A 20,489-nucleotide genomic window follows, 5' to 3' on the forward strand; every position below is an offset into this window, starting at 1 on the left:
GAAGGTGTGAAGGCGTGAAAAAAAGAAAAAAGTTTTGAAGGTCACGAGGTGCGCGTAACCTTTTTCTGTGGCCCTGCCATCTCTTCCTGCTTAGCTTCAAGCGCTTTGGTCGAGATCAGAGCAGAGAGAGTCCAATAGCAGCATGCGACCAATCTTTGTAACTCCACTCGCAATGAACGAATTTTTAAAATTTTTGCAGCGTTCAATTTGTGAGGCATTAAGCTCTTCCAGTGCATTCATTCTATGGCTACTTGAAAAAGTGTTACAGGACCCTTTTAATGTAGGGCTAAAAATTGACAGGCCTGCGTGGAAGGTGAAGCACAGTCACAGCGAAAGCTACAACAGCAGCCTTCCATAGCCTTTTTAAAACACTCATTGGGTAACTACTGTAAGCACACTTCCTTGGTACCCACTAGGGCATTAACAATTAATTTTTGGGGGTAGTAGGCCAGCATTCGCTATGCTATTTTTCGTCATTCTTCTGAGAAGTGTGGTATCTGCTAAACACTTGCAAGAAATTTTGGGCCAATTGTCCATGCAGTGGCTGATCACGATGAAGAATTACGGCTGAAGTGGGTATGCGCCACAGTTGATAGGGGAACAAGAACAAGGTTTTGTGATGGTTTGGAGCATTGGACGGCCCACTCGTTACACTATTCGCATTGGGTGACACCTGGTTGTTCTTTTGCTGTGTAAAAGACTGTATAAGTCGTATTAACACGATTGCTTTCTCAACATCGAGCTTGCCTAAGGCAAGTTTGACAACAAGTCACAAGCACCGGTGTAGATCAGTGGTAGAATACTGGGTTGGTACCCAGCAGACCCGGGTTTAAGCCCCACTGTGCCATTGGTGCTAGGTCATGCCTGCCTAAGGCAAGTTTGACAAGTTATAGGCACCGGCGTAACTCATTGGTAGAATATTGCGCTAGCACGCAGCGGACCCGGGTTCAAGCCCTACTGTGTCATTGGTGCAAGTTTTTTTTTTCCCTTGCGATGTGGTTACGGACATCGGCGGCGGCCACGGACAACAACTGCACGGGACCCGAAAAGTGATCTCATAACAGCTTTCGCTGTAAAATGTGTATGCTGTGGACAAGGGTAATAATTAATCAACCACTAGAGTCTGTAAGTGGTAGTGGCTGAATCTTGGAACAGGGAATGGGCATGAAATGAAGGGTTCCCAAAACACTTAATTTTCTCTATCATGAACTGACAATACCACTGTTTAAGAGAATGACACTAGGCTTGTTGCTGTTGCGTAGCTTGAAGGGAACAACCGGGGCGAAGGAAAACTACCGGACCAAAACAAGTCTCACACCATAATGCACACGGGATCATGTTGCCTTGTCAGCATGCAGAAAGTTGGGCTGAATAAGAAAGGGTCCGAAGAGTCCCTGTGCAGCTGAACACAGATGCATCGCCTTGTGGAGTGTCATGTACGAGGTTCCCTTGTCATCGGTCACAGCCTTTGCTAGGGGCCTCTTCACTGGGCAGCTGCTGACCATCAGAAAAGATTGAGGAAGCATTCGCTACTCACAAAAAGTTTCATGTTTCTATATCATGAAGAAAGAGCTAGAAGGCACTTAGAAAGGTCACGACTAAAACAAATGCTTTCATCATCTTAGTTTAGATTCCACCGTGCAGGGGCGTCAATGAGGGGCAGGCTGTTTTTGTCCCTGTATATTGTCTTGGTGCAATAAAGGAAAATGTGGTTGCTCAGCACTCGTGTCATGATCCTCTTTGTGTCCTTGTCGTACATGCTGTCGGACACCTATAACGATCTGTCTTGCCACGGGAATGTTGTGCCATAAAAATTGCTGCAGAGTCATCTCACAAAATTCACACTTGAGTGGCACTGGAAACTTGTGGTGCACTAATGTAACTGCAATATTGTATCTGCACTGCTGTAACTTAATTTTTCTAGCAGGACCAAGCAATCTCTGAATAATTTGCTTGTCTTACAAATAAAGGCTCTTTGTTCTGCTCTGAGCTATGTAGTGCTTGGCAGTGAACTAATTGAGGCCTACCACCTGTCTGCCTTCCGACAATCTCTCTCCTTTATATTATTCCCAACATAAGAATACATTGTATCCTTAGTATGATAAAAAAAAAAAAAAACTGGCTCTTGGAACACTTGTCTTTTGCACAGCTGCACATTACTATGGCTTCTAGACATTAGGTTTGCCCAGTGCCATGTATATGGTAAAAACTTTTAGTGGAAATGCATACCTACTTTCTGAACATCACTTTCTGCCTGCTGCATTGAGTGTGTAACAAGTGAATGCACTTTTTTAAGACAACACTCTATCACGTCCCACACAAGTGTATTTCCTATTTATTTGGCCATCGTGAACCAGGGATGTCTCAATGCTGGCGTGTTCAATCATACAGCAGTTCTACAGTATTTCATGAATACCTGTGCAACAGCTCGTTCTACTTAGGCAGTGTCACACAGTTGTTAAACACGTGACTCACATTGGTGCACTTGAAGCCTGAGTCGGGATCAGTGTTGTAATAGTTGTGTTCATTCATGCAGGCTGTCTCTGGCATCCTGAGCGTGATGTCTTCTGCCTGGTGTTCAAGGACTCAGCGCGTATCTACGTGGTCAACGAAGACAGCTCAGAGCTTCAGGAGGTCAAAACCATCACTCCTTTTGCTGGGTCAGTCTCCCTTTCACTTCTCTCATCCTTTGCACTGTCTTGGTCACGGGGTTCTTTATGAGCCTTTCTTTTTGTGATGGCATAGACAAGAAATGCAAAGCTTCAACTTTGACTCAACAACTGAACAAATGGCACGAAGAACACGGAGTGACTTGTTCTTCATGTCTTATACTCACTTGAGCAGCTACACTTAGCTTGAGACAAATCCATGTCTCCTTTCTCATGTCCCATGCAGCTTTTTTTTCACTAACTTCTGTCAACAATGAAGCTGAGTATGGCTTGTAGACCTGTCCATCTCGTGTGTGCAAAAAGCCTTGATGTGCCATTGACCTCACCACTTTCCACTGGCCCACAAAAACAAAGGCATGGGCAGCAAACTCCAGTGTATATTGAGAAATTACTTTTACAGATATGCTTCCTTTCCACATCTGTAACGAAATTCAACCTCATGTATGAACATGAGCATGCCTTATTGATCATCTCACAGTTTACCCAAACTCTACTGGTCCACTAAACATCAAGAAGAAAACACAAGGTTGGCATGCACCTATTTCTACACAGATACTTTTTTGTGATTTAGTTCGTTTAGTGCGTGTTGCCTTTGTGTCAAGTGCTAAACAGCGTTACTAGCCTTCCCACTGGCACCTCAATCTTTTCATTGCACGTTTTGCAAACGTTCCTTGTCTGAACTTTGTGGAAATAGGTTTGCACTAGGCTTACCTACTAAGCGCAACCGTGTAGGGATGCGACGTCCTCCACTGCCACTGCGTGCGAAGACGCTGCGGCTGGGTTCGTCGATTTCTCCGGCAGGGCGCAGAAACCACGCACGAGGCAGAATAACAACGGGTTTATTAACCCAAGATGCAGCAAAATGCGACACTCACGGGCTTGCAGGCTGTATAGGGTACTCCGCAAGACCGAACAGGTACGCTAGCCTAGGGCGCGACGACTCCTGCACAAGGTTCGAAGTGGAATGCACGAACGAGAAGCCGCCTGCTAAGCAGCGCGTCAACCTCTCGTGGAAGCCTGAGAGCATCTGCCGCGACGAGCGAATGGTCGGGCGCAACACAGCTCGTAGGAGAGGAGGATGTCACGCGCGACCAATGGGAAATGGCGCTGCGTTGTGACGTAGGCCCGCGCAGGGCACCAGCGTAGCGTGCCCGGACATGCCAGCACGGGAAGAAGCCGACGGTTGACTGGCCCAGACCAAGAGGCGCCCTGGCAGCCATCTTGGCGGATGCCGGTGCTTATGCGCACCCGGGCTACGCTGTCGGCGCGTGTGCGGCAGCTGGGGAACGAGGCGCCAGGTAGGAGGGCGCTCTCGATTCCCACATCCCCCCTTCCTAAGACCGAGGCCCCCCTAAAGACGCCGTAATAAAAGCGTCCACCGACACCGAAAAAACTGAAGTCCAGGTCCGTGTCGTTCACGAGATCGTCGGGCGCCCTGGTGTCTTCCTTAGGCGGCGTCTCAGCAGGAGCCTGGGGCCGCGGGAGGGCGGCGGACACCGCAGCAGCGATGGCCGAGTTGAATGAAGAGTCCGTGATGAGCGCCGCCACGACCGCCTGAACGGAGTCGGTCGACAAGGCAGGTTGAAGGCCCGGGCCAGGCGGCACCGCCGGAGTGGACATGACCGCAGGGTCACCGCCGGACTTCGCTCGGTGAACCCGCGAACGGAGGTGGGTAGCCTCGTGCACCAGCAGGACACCACAAGCATCGCAGTAGGAGGCTTTGGGAACAGGCGGCATTGAGGCACCTCCGGAAGCGTCGAGCAGGTCCGAAAGGGTGCGTCTGCAGAAAGGACGTGGTACGGACTCGGGGTCTAACTCCACCCATACTTTGCGTTGCTTGGACCAGCGACGAGTGGACATGAAGGTGACCGGGGCCTCAGTGGCATGTTGGAACGTCCACGTAGCGACTTCACGACGAGGCGGTGTCTTGTTAGCCGGGGCCGGGGGAGCATTCGAGGGAGGCGGCATGGGTGTGGCCGGTGCCTGCGAAAAGACCGAGCGCGCGGCTGGTCTCCCAAGCTTTTTCTTGGAGGAACGGGCCATCGAGGAGGACATAACGAATGCTGGGGTGTCGGTATCGGTGAAAAGCCGAAACGCAACTGAAGGTGCGGCCCCGGAGGCGCGACAGGCTGGCCCAATAAAGAGAGCCTACTTCGTCGGATTGAAGGTTGCGTGAGCCAATAGGGTGCACGCTTTCCTTCTGCCGCCGACTACGCGAAAGATACCCAGTGAGAGAGTGGGCCACCGGGGAAAGGGCTTTTCACTCTCGAGCATCCGGGAGTGCTGGGAACTGGGTGGATATTCCGCGCGCACGCGTGTAATGGTGTTTCCAGGGAGAAAGCTCGCCAGTTACTGTTGCTGCTGGATGGGCTCTCGCACAGCAGCTATAAATCTCCGCTCCCTTACATGGAAGGGATAACATCCCGCTACATGCCGGGGGCGTTTTCGCAGGTTGTACCGGTGGCGTGGTTTGGAACCAGCCTTATCCCGGTTTCCCTGCGGTTCGGTGACCGCCTCCCCCTCCCCGAAGTCGTTTATGTGGGCAACGAAAGGTTTGAGGTCGGAGATGTTAACTGGACCGCCAACTGGTCTCTCTTGAGAGTCAGTCAGCTTGTATACCAGGGGCGACACTTTGGTGTGCACTCTGTATGGGCCCAACCACTTGGCCGAAAGGGAGGCCGAGATGCCTTTTGCGGTGTCACTCAAGACGGGATTGCGCCTGAGGACGAGATCACCAACATCGTAACGGACATCCCGATGCGACCGGTCGGATTGAGCCTTCTGATCAGCTCGCGCTTTTGCCAGGTTGGAACGCGCCAGTTCGAGGGCCGCGTCCATCCGTGAGCGCAGTTTCGCCGCGTAGCCAGACGGGCTGACCTTCGCGGCGCTTGCCCCGCCGCCGCACCATAAGACGCTGTCCATGGGGTTAGGCAGCTCTCTTCCAAAGTTGAGGAAGGCGGGCGTGTGCCCTGTCGAGCGATTGACTGTAGACCGCAAGGAGAAGTCGATCTCGTTAAGACAGGCATCCAAATCCCTGTGTTACTGTGCAAAGGCTGTCAGCAAGGGCTTGAGGTTCCGGTTGATCAGCTCGGTCGGGTTGGCCTGTGGTTGATACGTGGTTGTTTTATGGTGCTTAATGCCAAAGGCAGCACACGCATTCACAAACACCTTGGCCGTGAAATAGGACGCATTGTCCGTGATCAACTCCGCCGGAAAGCCAAAGCGGGTAAAGACCTCGGTCAACTTGTCCCAGAATACGCGTGCCGTTAACTTCTGAAGGGGAAACAGTTCGACCCACTTCGTGAAGTGATCTGTGACAGCCAGGAGAAAAATATGGCCTCTCTGGCTTCTTGGGAAAGGTCCCAGTATGTCACAGGCCGCGACTTGCCAAGGTTGTTGACTGTCTATCGGCTGCATAAGCCCAGGAGGCTTGCCCCCGCGAGGCTTCACGCATTGGCACACGCGGCATGAGCAGGCGTAGTGAAGGGCGTCGCGCTTCATGCCAGGCCAAGTAGCGGAGCGGCACAACTTTTGAAAAGTCTTAAGGCCACTCGCGTGTCCGGCCAACCGCGAGTCGTGAAAATAACCTAGGGTGGCTTTCCTTAGACTCCGGGGTATCACCACCTTGAAAGACTCCTGAGGAGCTTCTTCAGATGGGACGTAGCGTGGAGAACGTCGTCGGCATCAAGCAGGTACGAGTCCAACGTGCCCGCAGCAATACCAGCCTGCGTACGGCACTCGGCGCCGACAGCAATACCAGCTGTCTGTTCGCGCCCGGCGGCTTGACCGCCTCGCTCTGCTTGGGAGCTCAGCTCTTTGAGCTCATCAATGATGTGTTGACAAAACGGATCGTCCTGCTGTGCCTTGAGCAGCTCCTCTCTGCTAAAGACGATACCGGTGGACGTGACAGGGTCTACCAGGTATGCGTCCTCACCCGAGGCTGTAGACTCGAAAGTCACTTCAGCATCGGGGTTCGCGTCTTTCGACCCTTTGAAGCCAGAGGGCCCGGGGTCTACTTGATGCGATTGCTCTCGGGAGTGGCGGACACGAGTGTCGGACGCCGAAATGGGGGCACGCGACAAGGCGTCAGCCACGACGTTCGAGCTCCCTTTTTGGTAGCGCACAACAAAGTTGTACCGCTGCAAGATCAACGCCCAGCGCGCGAGGTGGCCCGAGGGCTCGCGCAAGCGCTTAAGCCAGGTGAGTGCCATGTGGTCCGTTTCCACCATGAATGGCACGCCGTCGACATAGCAGTCGAACTTCAGGAGAGCAAAAACTATAGCGAGACATTCTCTTTCTGTGACGCTATAGTTACGCTCGGCGGCGTTAAGTGACCGGCTCGCAAAGGCGACTGGCTGGAGGAGGTCGTCGTGCTCCTGAAGCATTACCGTGCCGAGACCCAGGTCGCTTGCGTCCACTTGGACAACGAACTCCCTGTTCAGGTCGGGCAGCTTCAATGCCGCTGTGGCCACTAGAGCTTCAGAAAGCGCCTTGAAGGCTCGCTCTTGTTCTGGCCTCCAGCTCCATCGTGCCGACTTTTTCAAGAGTGCAGTCAAGGGCGCTTGGAGGACCGCACAGTTTGGGATGAACTGTCGATAGCAGTTCTCCATGCCCAAAAAGGGCCTCAGGCCCTGAATGTTTGCCGGCGTCGGGTACTCCACAATGGCACGTACCTTCTCCTCGCACGGCAGAACACGACCGCTCTGAATGGTAAAGCCTAATAGTGAGATGCGAGTCTCAGCTATTTGAGCTTTCTTCGGGTTCAAAGTCAACCCGGCGGCACGCAACCTCTCGAGGACATCCTCCAAGTGGGGAAGGTGTTCCTCGAATGTTCGAGAGAAGATGACGATGTCGTTGAGGTACGCCATGGCATGTTGCCATTTAGCATCCCCTTGAACGCGGTCTATCAATCTCTGGACCGTAGCTGCAGCTCCAGAACAGCCAAACGGCATGCGGGTAAACTCGTACAAACCTCTGTGAGAGGTGAACGCAGTTTTCTCCGCGTCAGCCTGCTCCATCTGAACCTGTAGGTAACCGCGGCTAGCCTCTAAGGTGCTGAAGTAGCAAGCACTGCCTAGAGCAGCCATGATCGAGTCAACGTTAGGCATAGGATAAGCATCCTTCCTCGTGAGCTCGTTCAGCCGGCGGTAGTCCACACAGAGCCGGTAAGATCCGTCTCTTTTGGGGACCATTACCACTGGTGAACCCCAAGGACTGTTTGAGCGTTGGACAACTCCAGTCTCAATCAACTCATCCAGTGCCTGGTCAATTGCTTTCCTCTTTGCTGCACTAACGGGGCTAGGATTGCATTTCCACGGTTGTGCGTCACCTGTGTCAATCTGGTGCCTCACCAGAGAGGTGCAACCCGGGCGTTCCGTGAATGTATCGCTGAAACGTGTCAACAGCGACGACAGGCGAGCTTTCTCGCATTTCGGCAAGCTGTCCGGCAACGGCGGCAGCGAGCCATTCGAGTTGCTGCTTAGCGGGGGTGGTCACCGTCATAGCCGAGACCTCGTTAACCGCGGCAGCATTATGCTTGATGGATGGGTGTACGCATGGGCCATTTTCCGCCGTGCCGGCCGAAGGACCAGTCTTGGCGTCGGAAAGAGAGACGCGGGCCGCGGGGGTAACGCTTGGTCTCCTTTCCTCCTCATGACGTCCGGCGACTTACTGGCAGCCGAGGTCACGGGAGGTGCAGTGAAAGGCCGTAGGGCGCCAGAAGAGCCGTCCCTGTAGCCTCCGTTTGCGACATCAATCACGATACCTGTGCGCGTGAGAAAGTCACGACCGAGAATCACAGGCACAGAAAGACTTGGGAGATGCACAAAGTGCTGTCGGCATGCGCGATTCAGTCGGCATGCGCGATGCACAACCAACCGCGCAGCGCCGCATGAGGTGGCGGTACCGCTGGCGAGGTGGAAGGCAGTGTCGCAAGCTCGAATGCAGACAGAGCGGTCGCGCAAATGAGCCCTAATCTCTTCGCTGAACAGCGAGATAGAAGCCCCGCTATCCAGCAACGCCGAGAACTCTCGACCAGCGATCGTAAGGGCAATGAACGAAGCCGCGTGGCTGGAATGTCATGTCCAGTGCGACACGCCATCGGTGCCAGAGGTTGTGTTACACTCCCGCGCTCTCTTACTGCTGCAGCCGCCGGCAATGGGAGCTCACCGACGGCTCACCCCGTTTCCCAATGGGCGAGCAGGCCCTTGTGTCGGTTGGGGCGCGTTGCACTCACGCGCGGTGTGACCACGCTCACGGCAACGGAAGCAGACAACGCCTTTTCCTCCAACAGGGGGGGATTTTGGCGATCCTTTAGAGCTACGAGGTGTCCGTTCACTAGCCGCAGTGTGGGCTCTGCGATCGGATATCCTCTCGTGCACTGGAGCACGGGGTTTCCGTTCTTGTTCACGCTGCCGGGCAACGGTGGCCGCCCGGGCGTACGAGTACGGGTCCAGAGCGCGGTCCGACACATCGAGCGCGTCTCGGTCTCTCGTGGCAGAGGCCGCCTCATGGTTCGGGGAACCCCAGTGTGACGAGTCACGACCAGCCCACGTGCAACGAGGCTCAAGAGAAGCGGATGGCGGTGGCAGCGGGCGATAGGCTCGCGCTGCCCAAATGTTGCCCTGAATACGCTTCACATCGGTTGCCAGCTCGTTTAGGTCACGATAACGGGCGCTCCGAAGGTAAGCGGCGAAGGTTGGATGAGCCTGGCGTATGGCTCGCTCCACCTTCTCGGCGTCTGATGCCGTAGGATTGGCAAGGAGGTAGAGCTCCTGCAAAGCCCAAACTTACTCGAGAAGAGATTCGTCGGGATGCTGTGGGCGAAGCTCTAACTCACGACGCATGCGGCGCTCGTATTCAGGAGGAAGAAATTCACTACGTAAGAGCGCCCTAAACTCCTCCATCGAGCGAGCTTGGTGGCCGACGAGCCGGTACCACCTCGCCGCTTGGGCTGTCAGCGACACGGGCAAAATAGAGGCCAGTGAGCGTCGGTGAACGCGGCGACGTTGTCGGTTAAGCGAGCAGGCTCGCAAACGACATCATCAACCTTTAGCGCTCACGACCGCGGCGGATCAGTAAGCGCGTTCCCGCCAACACCTGAGTGCCCCCGGTAGGAAGGACTGGGTGCGGCGATTTGAGCTGTCAACCGCGCTGCTGACGGGGAAAGGCCAGCGAGCGGAGACTGTGCCGGGGACGGGCCCGTAAGCGCGTGAGTCTCGAACAGCTGATACAGCCCGTTACTGGCTTGGCTAGGACTGTGGTCCTCGTTCAAGCGACTCGCATCATTGTAGGGGGCCCCGAAAAAGGGATCCCTCCTGGTGAACGAAAGCAGAGGGTCGCCGAGAGGGCCGTACCCCGTGCTGTTGCAGCCGTCCGCCTCAAAGGAGATCAAGTCCTTCGCCACAGGATCGAACAGGAACGAGCACCTCGAAGGGGTCTGCTCTGAAGCCATGCCGAAACCAAGTTGGGCGCAAGTTACACGGTTGCGCTTAGTAGGTAAGCCTAGTGCAAACCTATCTCCACATAACTGGCACCCCACGTTGGGTGCCAGTTATGTGGAGATGGGTTTGCACTAGGCTTACCTACTAAGCGCAACCGTGTAGGGATGCGACGTCCTCTACTGCTGCTGCGTGCGAATTCGCTGCGGCCGGGTTCGTCGATTTCTCCGGCACGGCGCAGAAACCACGCAGGAGGCAGGATAACAACAACAGGTTTATTAACCCAAGATGCAGCACAGTGCGACACTCACGGGCTTGCAGGCTGTATAGGGTACTCTGCAAGACCGAACAAATACGCTAGCCTAGGGCGCGACTCCCGCACAAGGGCCGAAGTCGAATGCACGAACGAGGAGCCGCCTGCTTAAGCAGCACGTCAACCTCTCGTGGAGGCCTGAGAGCATCTGCCGCAACGAGCGAATCGTCGGGCGCAACACAGCTCGTAGGAGAGGAGGATGTCACGCGCACCCAATGGGAAATGGCGCTGCGTTGTGACGTAGGCCCGCCCAGTGCACCAGCGTAGCGTGTCCGGACATGCCAGCACGGGAAGAAGCAGACGGTTGACTGGCCCAGACCAAGAGGCGCCCTGGCAGCCATCTTGGTGGATGCCGGTGCTTATGCGCGCCCGGGCTACGCTGTCGGCGCGCGTCCGGCAGCTGGGGAACGAGGTGCCAGGTAGGAGGGCGCTCTTGGTTTCCACAACCTGTGACTGATCATAACTTATTGCTGATTTGGTCCCACCTGCAGTGCCATATTCGAATCAGGGGACCGTACAAAAAGCTCTTGCGAAAATCAAACTACAGTCACAGTCTGCCTCAGGATAGTCTTGCCACCTTGGCATGAAATAAAGGCCACTAGCTTAATTACTAGACATTTGCTCATTTTAGCTTATCTTTCAGGTGCGAAGCAGCTTATTACGGAGCTCAATTCGGTGTTCGGTGTGGCCACCCCCACTGCGCATGAGCCAGCTCTTCATCCTCTCCTCGTGTGAGAGCAAGGAGGCGTAGTAATGGAGGGGGCAGAGTGCTGACCGCGCTTTGTTTCTCCTCTCCCGTTTATCTCTCCACCAGAGCTGTGCGCTTGCTCCGTTTCACTTTTTTAGCAGTGGTGGGTGTTCAGTATACGGCACACACACCGTAATACATGCAAACGAGTGGGGAATAATATAAGCAGTACACAACATATACGCAACTCCACGCACCAATGAAGCATACACGGATGCGTACAAATGGAAACAATAAATAGAAACACAAGTGAACGCCAGCACTGATTCGCATCCCCACATGATTCCTTTTAGTCGAGCATGGTGTAATTTTTTTTTCGCACAAATACTTTTTAATGCCTTTCTCTTGCATTCAGCCATCTCTACAATGTGGCCAAAGTATTTGGATTGAAAAGTAGATGTGATTGCTTTTGCCTTCACATTTTAGAGCCCTTGGTTTGAAAAATGATATGTAGCTATTAGTTACAGTGTTGCTTTAGGACATGAACCGCTTCTCAGCAGCTCTCATGACAGAAGCCCTCTTGTGTTTACTCTATAAACTGCGTTCGCTGTTCCTACATTCTGACAAAAATTCAGTGTGAATTGATTGGCTGGTATACAGCCGTACCGTGTGTCACCAAGTTCTGTGCAATTGCATCATTCTTTTAGCACTTAAAACAGGCAGTCTAGGTAACAAAAGGCACTTGAATATGATTCGGTTAGGACTTGGATGGCAACACCCAAATGATTTGGACGTTGACAATGTTGCATATGAGGCAGGGTTACATGAGACACCTGGTTACCAAGGGCAAACGTTTTTTAGGTTCCGAAAGTAAATCCCTTGCAATTTAGCAGAGACACAGCCCAGTCGACCAACTGCTGTGTGCTACAGTTTTCATTCACATCAATTGATTTGGTTGTGTTGTACTGCAGTCACTCTCCTACACTAATTCAGTGACATAGTTGGATTTCCTGCTGGTGACGGCCTATGCACTACCAAGGTGTGGTGGGAAACACAAAGGCTTTCAAAGTGACGCAGCACAACAAGTTCGGGAGGAAGCTATAGTACAACCTGCAGTTGCTGAAACACACGATCTACGAAATTGGATACCGTGACATCGAGCAGGACAATGAAGAAACACAGATGCACAGCACTTACAATGGCTAGCTTTTATTCAGAAAAGTCTCCCTGCATGCAGGTGCACTGCACATTACTAGGCTTGTGCGAATAGTGAATTTTCGGTTCGTAGCGAATTCGAATCGAGTAGTGATTTTGATCGAATAATTTCGAATCGAATTCAAATGGTTTGTATGACATATAAAAAATGGAATAGTTATCATGACCCAGCTAACGTGCACAATATTTCTTTTGAATTGAAATAGGGACTCTATGCAAATACCATTAATTTTTCTGTTCAAAGAAAGTCGAAACAACCTTGAGTAGTAGTTTCAGTAAGATGCGAGTGACAACCTTTAAGATACTTAATGTCTTAAACTTTATTATACTTGGAGCATATAAGCCGTCATAACAAGCTTAATAAAATGAAGAATTGATTTGAGATTAACATGTTTCTTTAAAGGGGCCCTGTAACACTTTTTGAAGTAGCCATGGAGCCAGTAAACATGCTTGTTGCACCCCGCAGGGACGCCTGCGCAAGTAGGCGTTTGGTGTGTAGCGGCACCACGGACCTGAGCTAACGGGGGGGTTTCGACTACCTCCCACGCCTAGCCGTGCGTGGCTTTGCCGTGTCCGGGGAAAAAGGAATCCGGGGGGTTGAGTCGACGCCGGTTGATTGGACCTTTAAGGCCCCCCGGCAGAGGCAACACACTCCTTTGGCCCCGGCTTCACGTAGACGGTACCCCTGGGCTGACCGACCCAAGGGAAATCGGCAGTCGCCTCTTTCTGTCTCCTTTTCTCTCTCCATCTTCGTCTTTTCGACTACGTTTGATCTTTCCTGTCCTCTCCTCACTTCTTTTTACTTCCACGATTCTCGGCGGCAAGGGTTAACCTGGTGTAGATATTCAACCTTGGGTAGATATATTAGGTTATAGCGGCCATGCACCGCTGGCGCTTGCGTCTCCTTCGCGTCTCGCAGCGTCCCCTTGTTGGGCTCGGTGGTGGGTGGCTGGCATGGCCACCGAATAAGCTACGGAATTCATGGCAACTCCTAGCCCCTCCAAGAGGTGGCGCACCAATGCAATTTTCGAATTTCTTCCAAACAAGAAAGATAACTTCCCGAAATACCACATCATCCACTGTGAAAGTACAGAAAAGAAAGCTAGAAGCATTTCACCTTTCCTTGTGTCCAGATGCCTTATAGAAACACTAGGCGCAGGCTACAAAGTCACAAAGACCGCCAGTGGTGACCTGTTGCTCGAAATAAAAGACCACGCACAGTACCAGAGACTGCATAACCTTACATCATTTGGGAATTAGCCTATCACAATCACACCGCATCGAACCATGAACACCGTGAAGGGTGTTGTATCAGATGGAGACCTGATGGACCTCTCTGATGAGGAACTTCTAACTGGCTGGAAAGAAGAAAATGTCAATCAGATGCAGCGTATCAAAATAAGAAGAGAAAATAAAGAAACCCCAACGAAACACATCATACTCACCTTCGCATCTAGCACTCTCCCCACTAAAATAGCAAGAGGATATCTTAAACTGCCAGTCAGGCCATACATACCCAACCCGCGGCGCTGCTTTAAGTGTCAGAGGTTCGGGCACGGCTCCCACAGCTGCCGAGGACAGCCTACCTGTGCGAAATGTGGCACCAAAGGGCATACTGCTGACGATGACTGTCAGTTACAAGTCCACTGTGCAAACTGTGAGGGTGACCATCCCGCATATTCCAGGTCATGCATGGCCTGGAAAAGAGAAAGAGAAATAATAATCACAAAGTTTAAATTGAACATTAGCTTCCGTGAAGCGCGGCAGCGCGTTTTCCCGCATTTTGCTGGGAACACATCGTATGCCGAAGGGGTGCGAGGGGGGTCAGCACCACTTCGGTTTTCGGCAATGCCTTGGACCACGTCTAGCGTGCAGAAGCAAACCCCACAAGCCCCCAAAAGGGGAGCGGCCTCGGCTGCCCCACCCTGCTTGAATACAGCCCCACCGAAGGCCCCTGTGAACCCTGGCAGCAGCCAGGGCACCACACAAACTAAAGAGGCCCCCTCGACCTCCAGCCCGGTGGGGTTGAAGGCTCCGTCTGTCACGACGAAGCCTACAACGAAAACATTGTCTCTCGTCTCTTCTGAGGTGATGGACACATCGACTGCACCGGCGCAGACTGCGCCAAAGGAGCAGCGAGGTTCTTCCGACCGCTCTAAAAAAGACAAAACGGTAATTACAGGGCCTTCTAAAGGCTCTGTAAGATAAGTCACTTTTCTCTCCAGACACCAGCCACACTCATTTCGTACACACAGCACTTCTTTACTCCCATAATGGCGACACAAATTATACAATGGAACGTCAAAGGACTACTTTGAAACCTCGACGATGTCCAAGAACTTCTACACAAACATTCCCCAAAAGTGCTGTGTGTACAAGAGACACACTTGGATTCCAAAAACATCAATTCTCTACGTCATTATGTAACATTCAGAAAGGACCGCAATGACGCTGTCGCGTCATCTGGTGGTGTAGCCATTATAGTTGATTAGGGCATAGCATGTGCACATCTACCGCTACAAACATCCCTTGAGGCAGTGGCTGTTTGAGCAGTTCTTTTGAACAAACTTGTCACCATCTGCTCTGTTTACATACCTCCACAGTACAGTCTCGAAAAACAAGAACTCCAGTCACTGATACATGAACTACCGCAATCTTATGTGGTCCCTGCGGACTTGAATGCTCATAATGGTCTATGGGGCGGCTCTCGCTGCGATGCACGAGGTCACCTAATCGAACAGTTCCTCTTTTCTCCAGGTGCGTGTCTGTTGAATAGGAAAGAGCCAACATACTTTAGCCTTGCCAACAAAACCTACTCATGCATAGATCTCAGCATTGTGTCCCCAACGCTTGTACCCCTACTTCAATGGAAAATGATCAACAATCCTTTCGGAAGTGATCACTTTCCGATAATTCTAAGTACTCCACTAGAAAAAGGTCCTCAACATGTTCCCAGATGGCAGACAGACAAAGCGGACTGGGAACAGTTTCAGAACACTACTCGTTTAAGTTGGACTGACATATGTAGGTTAACCATCGATGAAGCTGTGCAGTATATCACAGCTTTTCTTACTGATGCAGCAGCAAAGTGCATACCGCAAACATCTGGTATGCCTGGCAAGCGACGCGTCCCATGGTGGAACACTGAGTGTCGGAATGCACGAAAGGAGCAGAACAGGGCATGGAGGTTGCTTCGGAATTCACTGAGAGCCAAAAATCTTGACAGCTTTAAGAAAATAAAGTCTTAAGGCAGGAGAACACGTCGGCAGGCCAGAAAATAAAGCTGGCACAAGTTTTTATCAGGGATAAATTCATATACACAAGAGGCTAAAGTCTAGAACATGGTTCGTAGGGTAGCAGGAAGACAAGTACATTCACTCCCACTCGTTAACACACAGGGTGACAGCCTGGAAGATCAGGCGAACTTCCTCGGTGCACACTACGAGCAGGTGTCTAGCTCATCACACTATACTGAAGCTTTCCAAAGATATAAAGCAAGGATAGAAAAGCACAAACTAGAACACAAGTGTACAAACTATGAGGCATACAACCAACCTTTCAACTTAGCTGAGCTACAAACGTCACTAAACTTCTGCAGTAATTCTGCCCCAGGCTACGACCGTGCCGTGTATGAAATGTTGAAAAACCTGCCGCTCGAAACGCGAAAAACATTACTCTCCCTATACAATGCTATCTGGTTTTCTGGCGTCATCCCTGCTTCCTGGAAAGAGGCTATTATTATTATCCCCATTTTAAAAGAGGGCAAGGACCCTTCCTCAGTTTCAAGTTATAAGCCCATTGCACTTACAAGCTGCCTTTGTAAACTTTTTGAAAAGATGATAAACCGCCGACTTTTACATCTTCTTGAAACACATAGTCTGCTTGACCGATTCCAGGGTGGATTTCGAGAGGGTAGATCCACCACCGACCACCTGATGCGTATCGAGGCACAGACCCGAGACGCTTTCGCCCACAAACAGTAATTCCTCTCTGTGTTCCTCGATATCGAGAAGGTTTACGACGCAACATGGCGTTTTGGCATATTAAGAGACTTGTCCCACCTTGGTGTGCACGGTAGAATGTTTTCTATAATCGAAAGTTACTTGTCCAATCGAACATTCCGTGTCCGTGTAGGCAGTGTTCTCTCCCAAACATTTGTCCAGTTTGTCCAGGAGATGGGAGTACCGCAAGGTGGTGTACTTAGTTGTACGCTTTTTATTATCAAAATGAATTCCTTGCAGCTGTCCATCCCCTGCAATATGTTCTATTGTACATACGTCGACGACGTTCAGCTTGGCTTCAAGTCATGCAACTTGGCAATATGTGAGCGGCAGGTTCAGCTGGGTTTAAACAAGGTTTCCGAATGGGCAGATGAAAACGGATTCCGACTTAACCCGCAAAAAAGCACATGTGTCTTATTCTCTCGGAAGAGAGGCATGCACTCAGAACCTGACATTCGACTGAACGGGGAATGTCTGTCTGTCAAAGCCGAGCACAAGCTCTTAGGTCCAACCTTAGACAACAAGTTGACTCTCATACCGCACATCAAGTATTTAAAAACAAAATGTCTAAAAGCCATGAATATTCTAAAACTAGTGCCACGTATCACACTTGGGGTAGTGACAGGCAATGTCTCATAAATTTGTATAAAAGCCTCATTCACACCTGCTTAGATTATAGGGCCGTTGTTTATCAGTCTGCGACTCAAAGTGCTTTAAAGATGCTGGACCCTGTGCACCATTTGGGCATCCACCTTTCTACGGGTGCTTTTTGCACCAGCCCCGTAGAAAGCCTTTACGTTGAGTCAAATGAGTGGTCGCTTCATGTGCAGAGAACTTACATGTCCTTTGTATGTTTCCCTAAGGTGAAAGCAGACAAGAAGCACCCCTCATACTCTACTATTAATGATTTGTCGAGCTCCATTCTGTTTCAAAACAGGCCTTCAATGAGGCAGCCCTTCTCAGTTTGCCTGAAGGGTCTAGCTGAGGAAACTGGAGTGTCACTTGAACACAGTTTAATGGCTCCTGTAGCATACTCGCCACCGTGGCAGTGGCAGACTATAGACTGCGATGTGTCTTTCCTGGAAGTTACAAAACATGCGCCTATTGCCCATATCCGGACATACTTCCTATAACTTCAACACAAATACGCACGTCCTGAGTTCTTTACAGATGCCTCCAAGGCCAACTCCTCTGTGTCCTACGCTGCTGTCGGCTCATCCTTTTCGGATGCTGGCCCTCTACATCCAGGCACAAGTATTTTCCCAGCGAATCTTACGCGATACTTGTGGCGGCTAAACACATTAAGCAATTACAAATACAAAAAGCAGTAATTTATACAGACTCCTTCAGTGTGGTAACGGCTCTGCACACTCTTAAAAAACAAAAAACCCTGTCCTCGTCTCACTTTACTCCATTTTATGCACACTCTACACACTCAAACAACATGCTGTATTGTGCTGGGTGCCAGGGCACCGTGAGATCCAAGGCAACGTGATGGCGGATCAGCTTGCTGCATCCATTCACGAAAGCACTGCCACTAACACCCACATCAATCCCAGCCCTTGATCTTAAGCGGTCTCTCAAACGAAAGCTCAGGGACTACTGGCAGAGCAAGTGGAATAGACACACACAAAACAAACTACACATTATTAAGCCACACCTTGGTCATTGGCCACCAGTATCAAAATCACGTCATACAGAGGTAATACTAACGAGGCTCAGGATAGGACACACATACACGACACACTCATATCTTTTGTCCGGTGGCGATCCACCATTGTGTGACAGATGTGGTGAAGCACTAACAGTTCTTCACATTTTAATCCAGTGCAAACAGTTAGAAACTCTAAGAAAACAACACTTTTCATTAACCTACCGACAACATATACCTTTACACCCTGCAATGTTCATCGGTAGGGAACCACTTTTTAGTCATAAATCATTGTTAGCATTTTTAAAAGAAATTCGTAGTTTTCATATCATATACCCGGGCATTCCGTGTCACGACATCCAGAGAGATTTTTGGCTGTGGTGGCTACACAACAAAGCACTTGCCTCACGGCCCTTGGACGCAAGGTTATGAATGAGTGAGGCACTTGTCCTAATGCCACACATGTCCACCATTGTTTTCTATTATCATCAACTTTTGTCATCTATTTACACCACACACACCTTTCATGGCATGGTCATGATTTTATTACTTGTATGTTATTGCCCGCCTTACCGCGAGGAATTTTATGGCCCTTATACAGCCACTTATCACAATCATTGTCCATATCTTTAGTATGATGAATTGGTGCTCCTTGGCCGTGAAATGGCCCTTGCACCACAAAACGTCAAACATCATCATGCTTGTTGCCCCACAAATTTACTACCGCAAAGTTTCTAGATTCAGTCCAGTACGAGCGGAGTTCCAAAAATTTGTCCTACGCTGCAATTGTATTCTCTCTTCTCGTCTTGACGAAATAGCTTGAAGCTAAGCAGGGAGGAATGGCACGGCAAAAGAAAATACTCCACACGCACCTCGTGATCTTGAGCACCTCTTTTTTTTTTTTCTTCGAATACGCGGCTTTTCAGTGCGATCCACTTATACTCGGGGACAAGCAGCGGCCCCAGTAATGACGAGCGCGCCATGCTCAAATCAGCCAGTGGCTGTGACCAGAGCCGTATATTCCTTCTTGGCTCTCACTACAAGCTCAAAATGACACTACAAGCTCAAAAATCTCTTGTAGGGTCATTTGCCGAGGGAAGAAAGCAATGTTTAGCTTTGAAAATTTATTGTGAATTACAGGCCGCGCTCTGCGCTGTAATATTTGCCTCGCGTGTTCTCGGTAGCCTTGAATACCGAGTGGCAGTGTTTTCTGACCATGTTCAGTGAGCGTTGCAGGGCCCCTTTAAATTTGAAAGAGAGCTTCGCGACAAAGCGAAGCACCTTTGACAGGTGCTTTCACGGCTAAGCTATGCTAAACTGTAGTGAAACCACCTTTACAGGCAAGGATATGTGGAATAATATACATTTATTCGTTCATTGCGAATACTTCAAAAATATTCGATCATTTAAATTCCAATCGAAGCGAATTTGAATACTCAACTATTCGTTCGAATATTTGAGGCATTCTAATATTCGCACAAGCCTACATATAACAGTCCAATCGGGATCAGAGGAGTAAGACATTATAACCATGTTTCTGAGAAGTTTTTCTTTACCGCACAGCACAATAGAAGTGTTACTGTGTTTCATCTCAGACTGCACTGCTAGTATTAAGAAACCTAGCATGCCAGATCCTATCTGGCCTTTGGTTAAGCATTGTGTGGAGAAGAGACTTGGGCCTGTTATCGCAGGTAATAAAAGGTATTTCGTAATTATGCCAGACAGAGAAAGCATGAGCAGCCATGAAAAAAAGAGAAGAAGATTTTCAGGAGAGTAAAACTTAAACCCTCTACCAATGGTTTTCTCTTTATGTACTAAGGAAGGAAAAAAAAAAGAATGGAATGTTAGCCAGTTTGGCATAACCAGTATGCTACCCTGCTCAGGGGGAGAGATTGAATGAAGAGTAAAGAAAGAGAGACAGATGCGGGAAGCACACATGCACACACACACAACTTCACCACACAGAGTGGCAGTCTTGTGCAGTACACAGCGTCATTAACTACAGCGGCTCATCCTTAGGAATTCGAGCAATGTCTATATTGCTTGAATTCAGGATGGCATTGCAGAATCGTCTCGAGTGTCATCGTTCTGTTTTGCGTGAAAGAGATCGTCTCTGTACAGCGTAGCGAGGGCACTCGCACAAGATATGCTGCAAAGTTCTCATCAGTGCGACAGACTTCACAAAGAGCGTTGTCGGCAGAAACTTGCATTGATTCTAAGGTTGCTCCAATTCCAAGCGATACAACTCAGCAATATCGACAAACGTTAGGGAATGCCTGTATTATTAAGCTTTTGCAGGTATGTGGTTGATTATTTGATTTGGTTTTGGGCCATTAAACCCCAACAATTGTTATCATTTTTATGATTACAATTACTTGATTTTATGATTGTGATGACTTTTAATTGATGGTTATGTCAGGGAATGAGCAGTTTTAATTAAATAGAGGAGGGCTAAACTTCTCAAAAGAATTTCCTCAGATTGATGCAGTACAATTTTTAGACATTTTCTTAAT

The 20,489-nt window shown here is 50.2% G+C and overlaps 2 protein-coding genes across 8 annotated transcripts in view; one reads left to right on the forward strand and one right to left on the reverse strand.

Annotated features, from left to right (window-relative positions):
• The window catches only part of LOC119173506 (uncharacterized), a 157,198-nt gene that overhangs the window by 105,705 nt on the left and 31,004 nt on the right, over positions 1-20,489 (reverse strand). For all 6 annotated transcript variants that reach the window (XR_012883817.1, XR_012883816.1, XM_075896541.1 and 3 more), the window contains exon 3: positions 13,841-14,021. The gene's annotated coding sequence lies outside the window, so the exon portion shown is untranslated. The remainder of the gene's footprint in view (positions 1-13,840; positions 14,022-20,489) is intronic.
• The window catches only part of LOC119173507 (WD repeat and coiled-coil-containing protein), a 299,780-nt gene that overhangs the window by 95,278 nt on the left and 184,013 nt on the right, over positions 1-20,489 (forward strand). For both annotated transcript variants that reach the window (XM_037424303.2, XM_075896540.1), the window contains exon 4: positions 2,537-2,660. In XM_037424303.2, coding sequence (XP_037280200.1) covers positions 2,537-2,660 — 124 coding nt within the window. The remainder of the gene's footprint in view (positions 1-2,536; positions 2,661-20,489) is intronic.

This window comes from Rhipicephalus microplus, chromosome 5 (genome assembly GCF_043290135.1).
Source record: "Rhipicephalus microplus isolate Deutch F79 chromosome 5, USDA_Rmic, whole genome shotgun sequence".
NCBI lineage: Eukaryota > Metazoa > Arthropoda > Arachnida > Ixodida > Ixodidae > Rhipicephalus > Rhipicephalus microplus.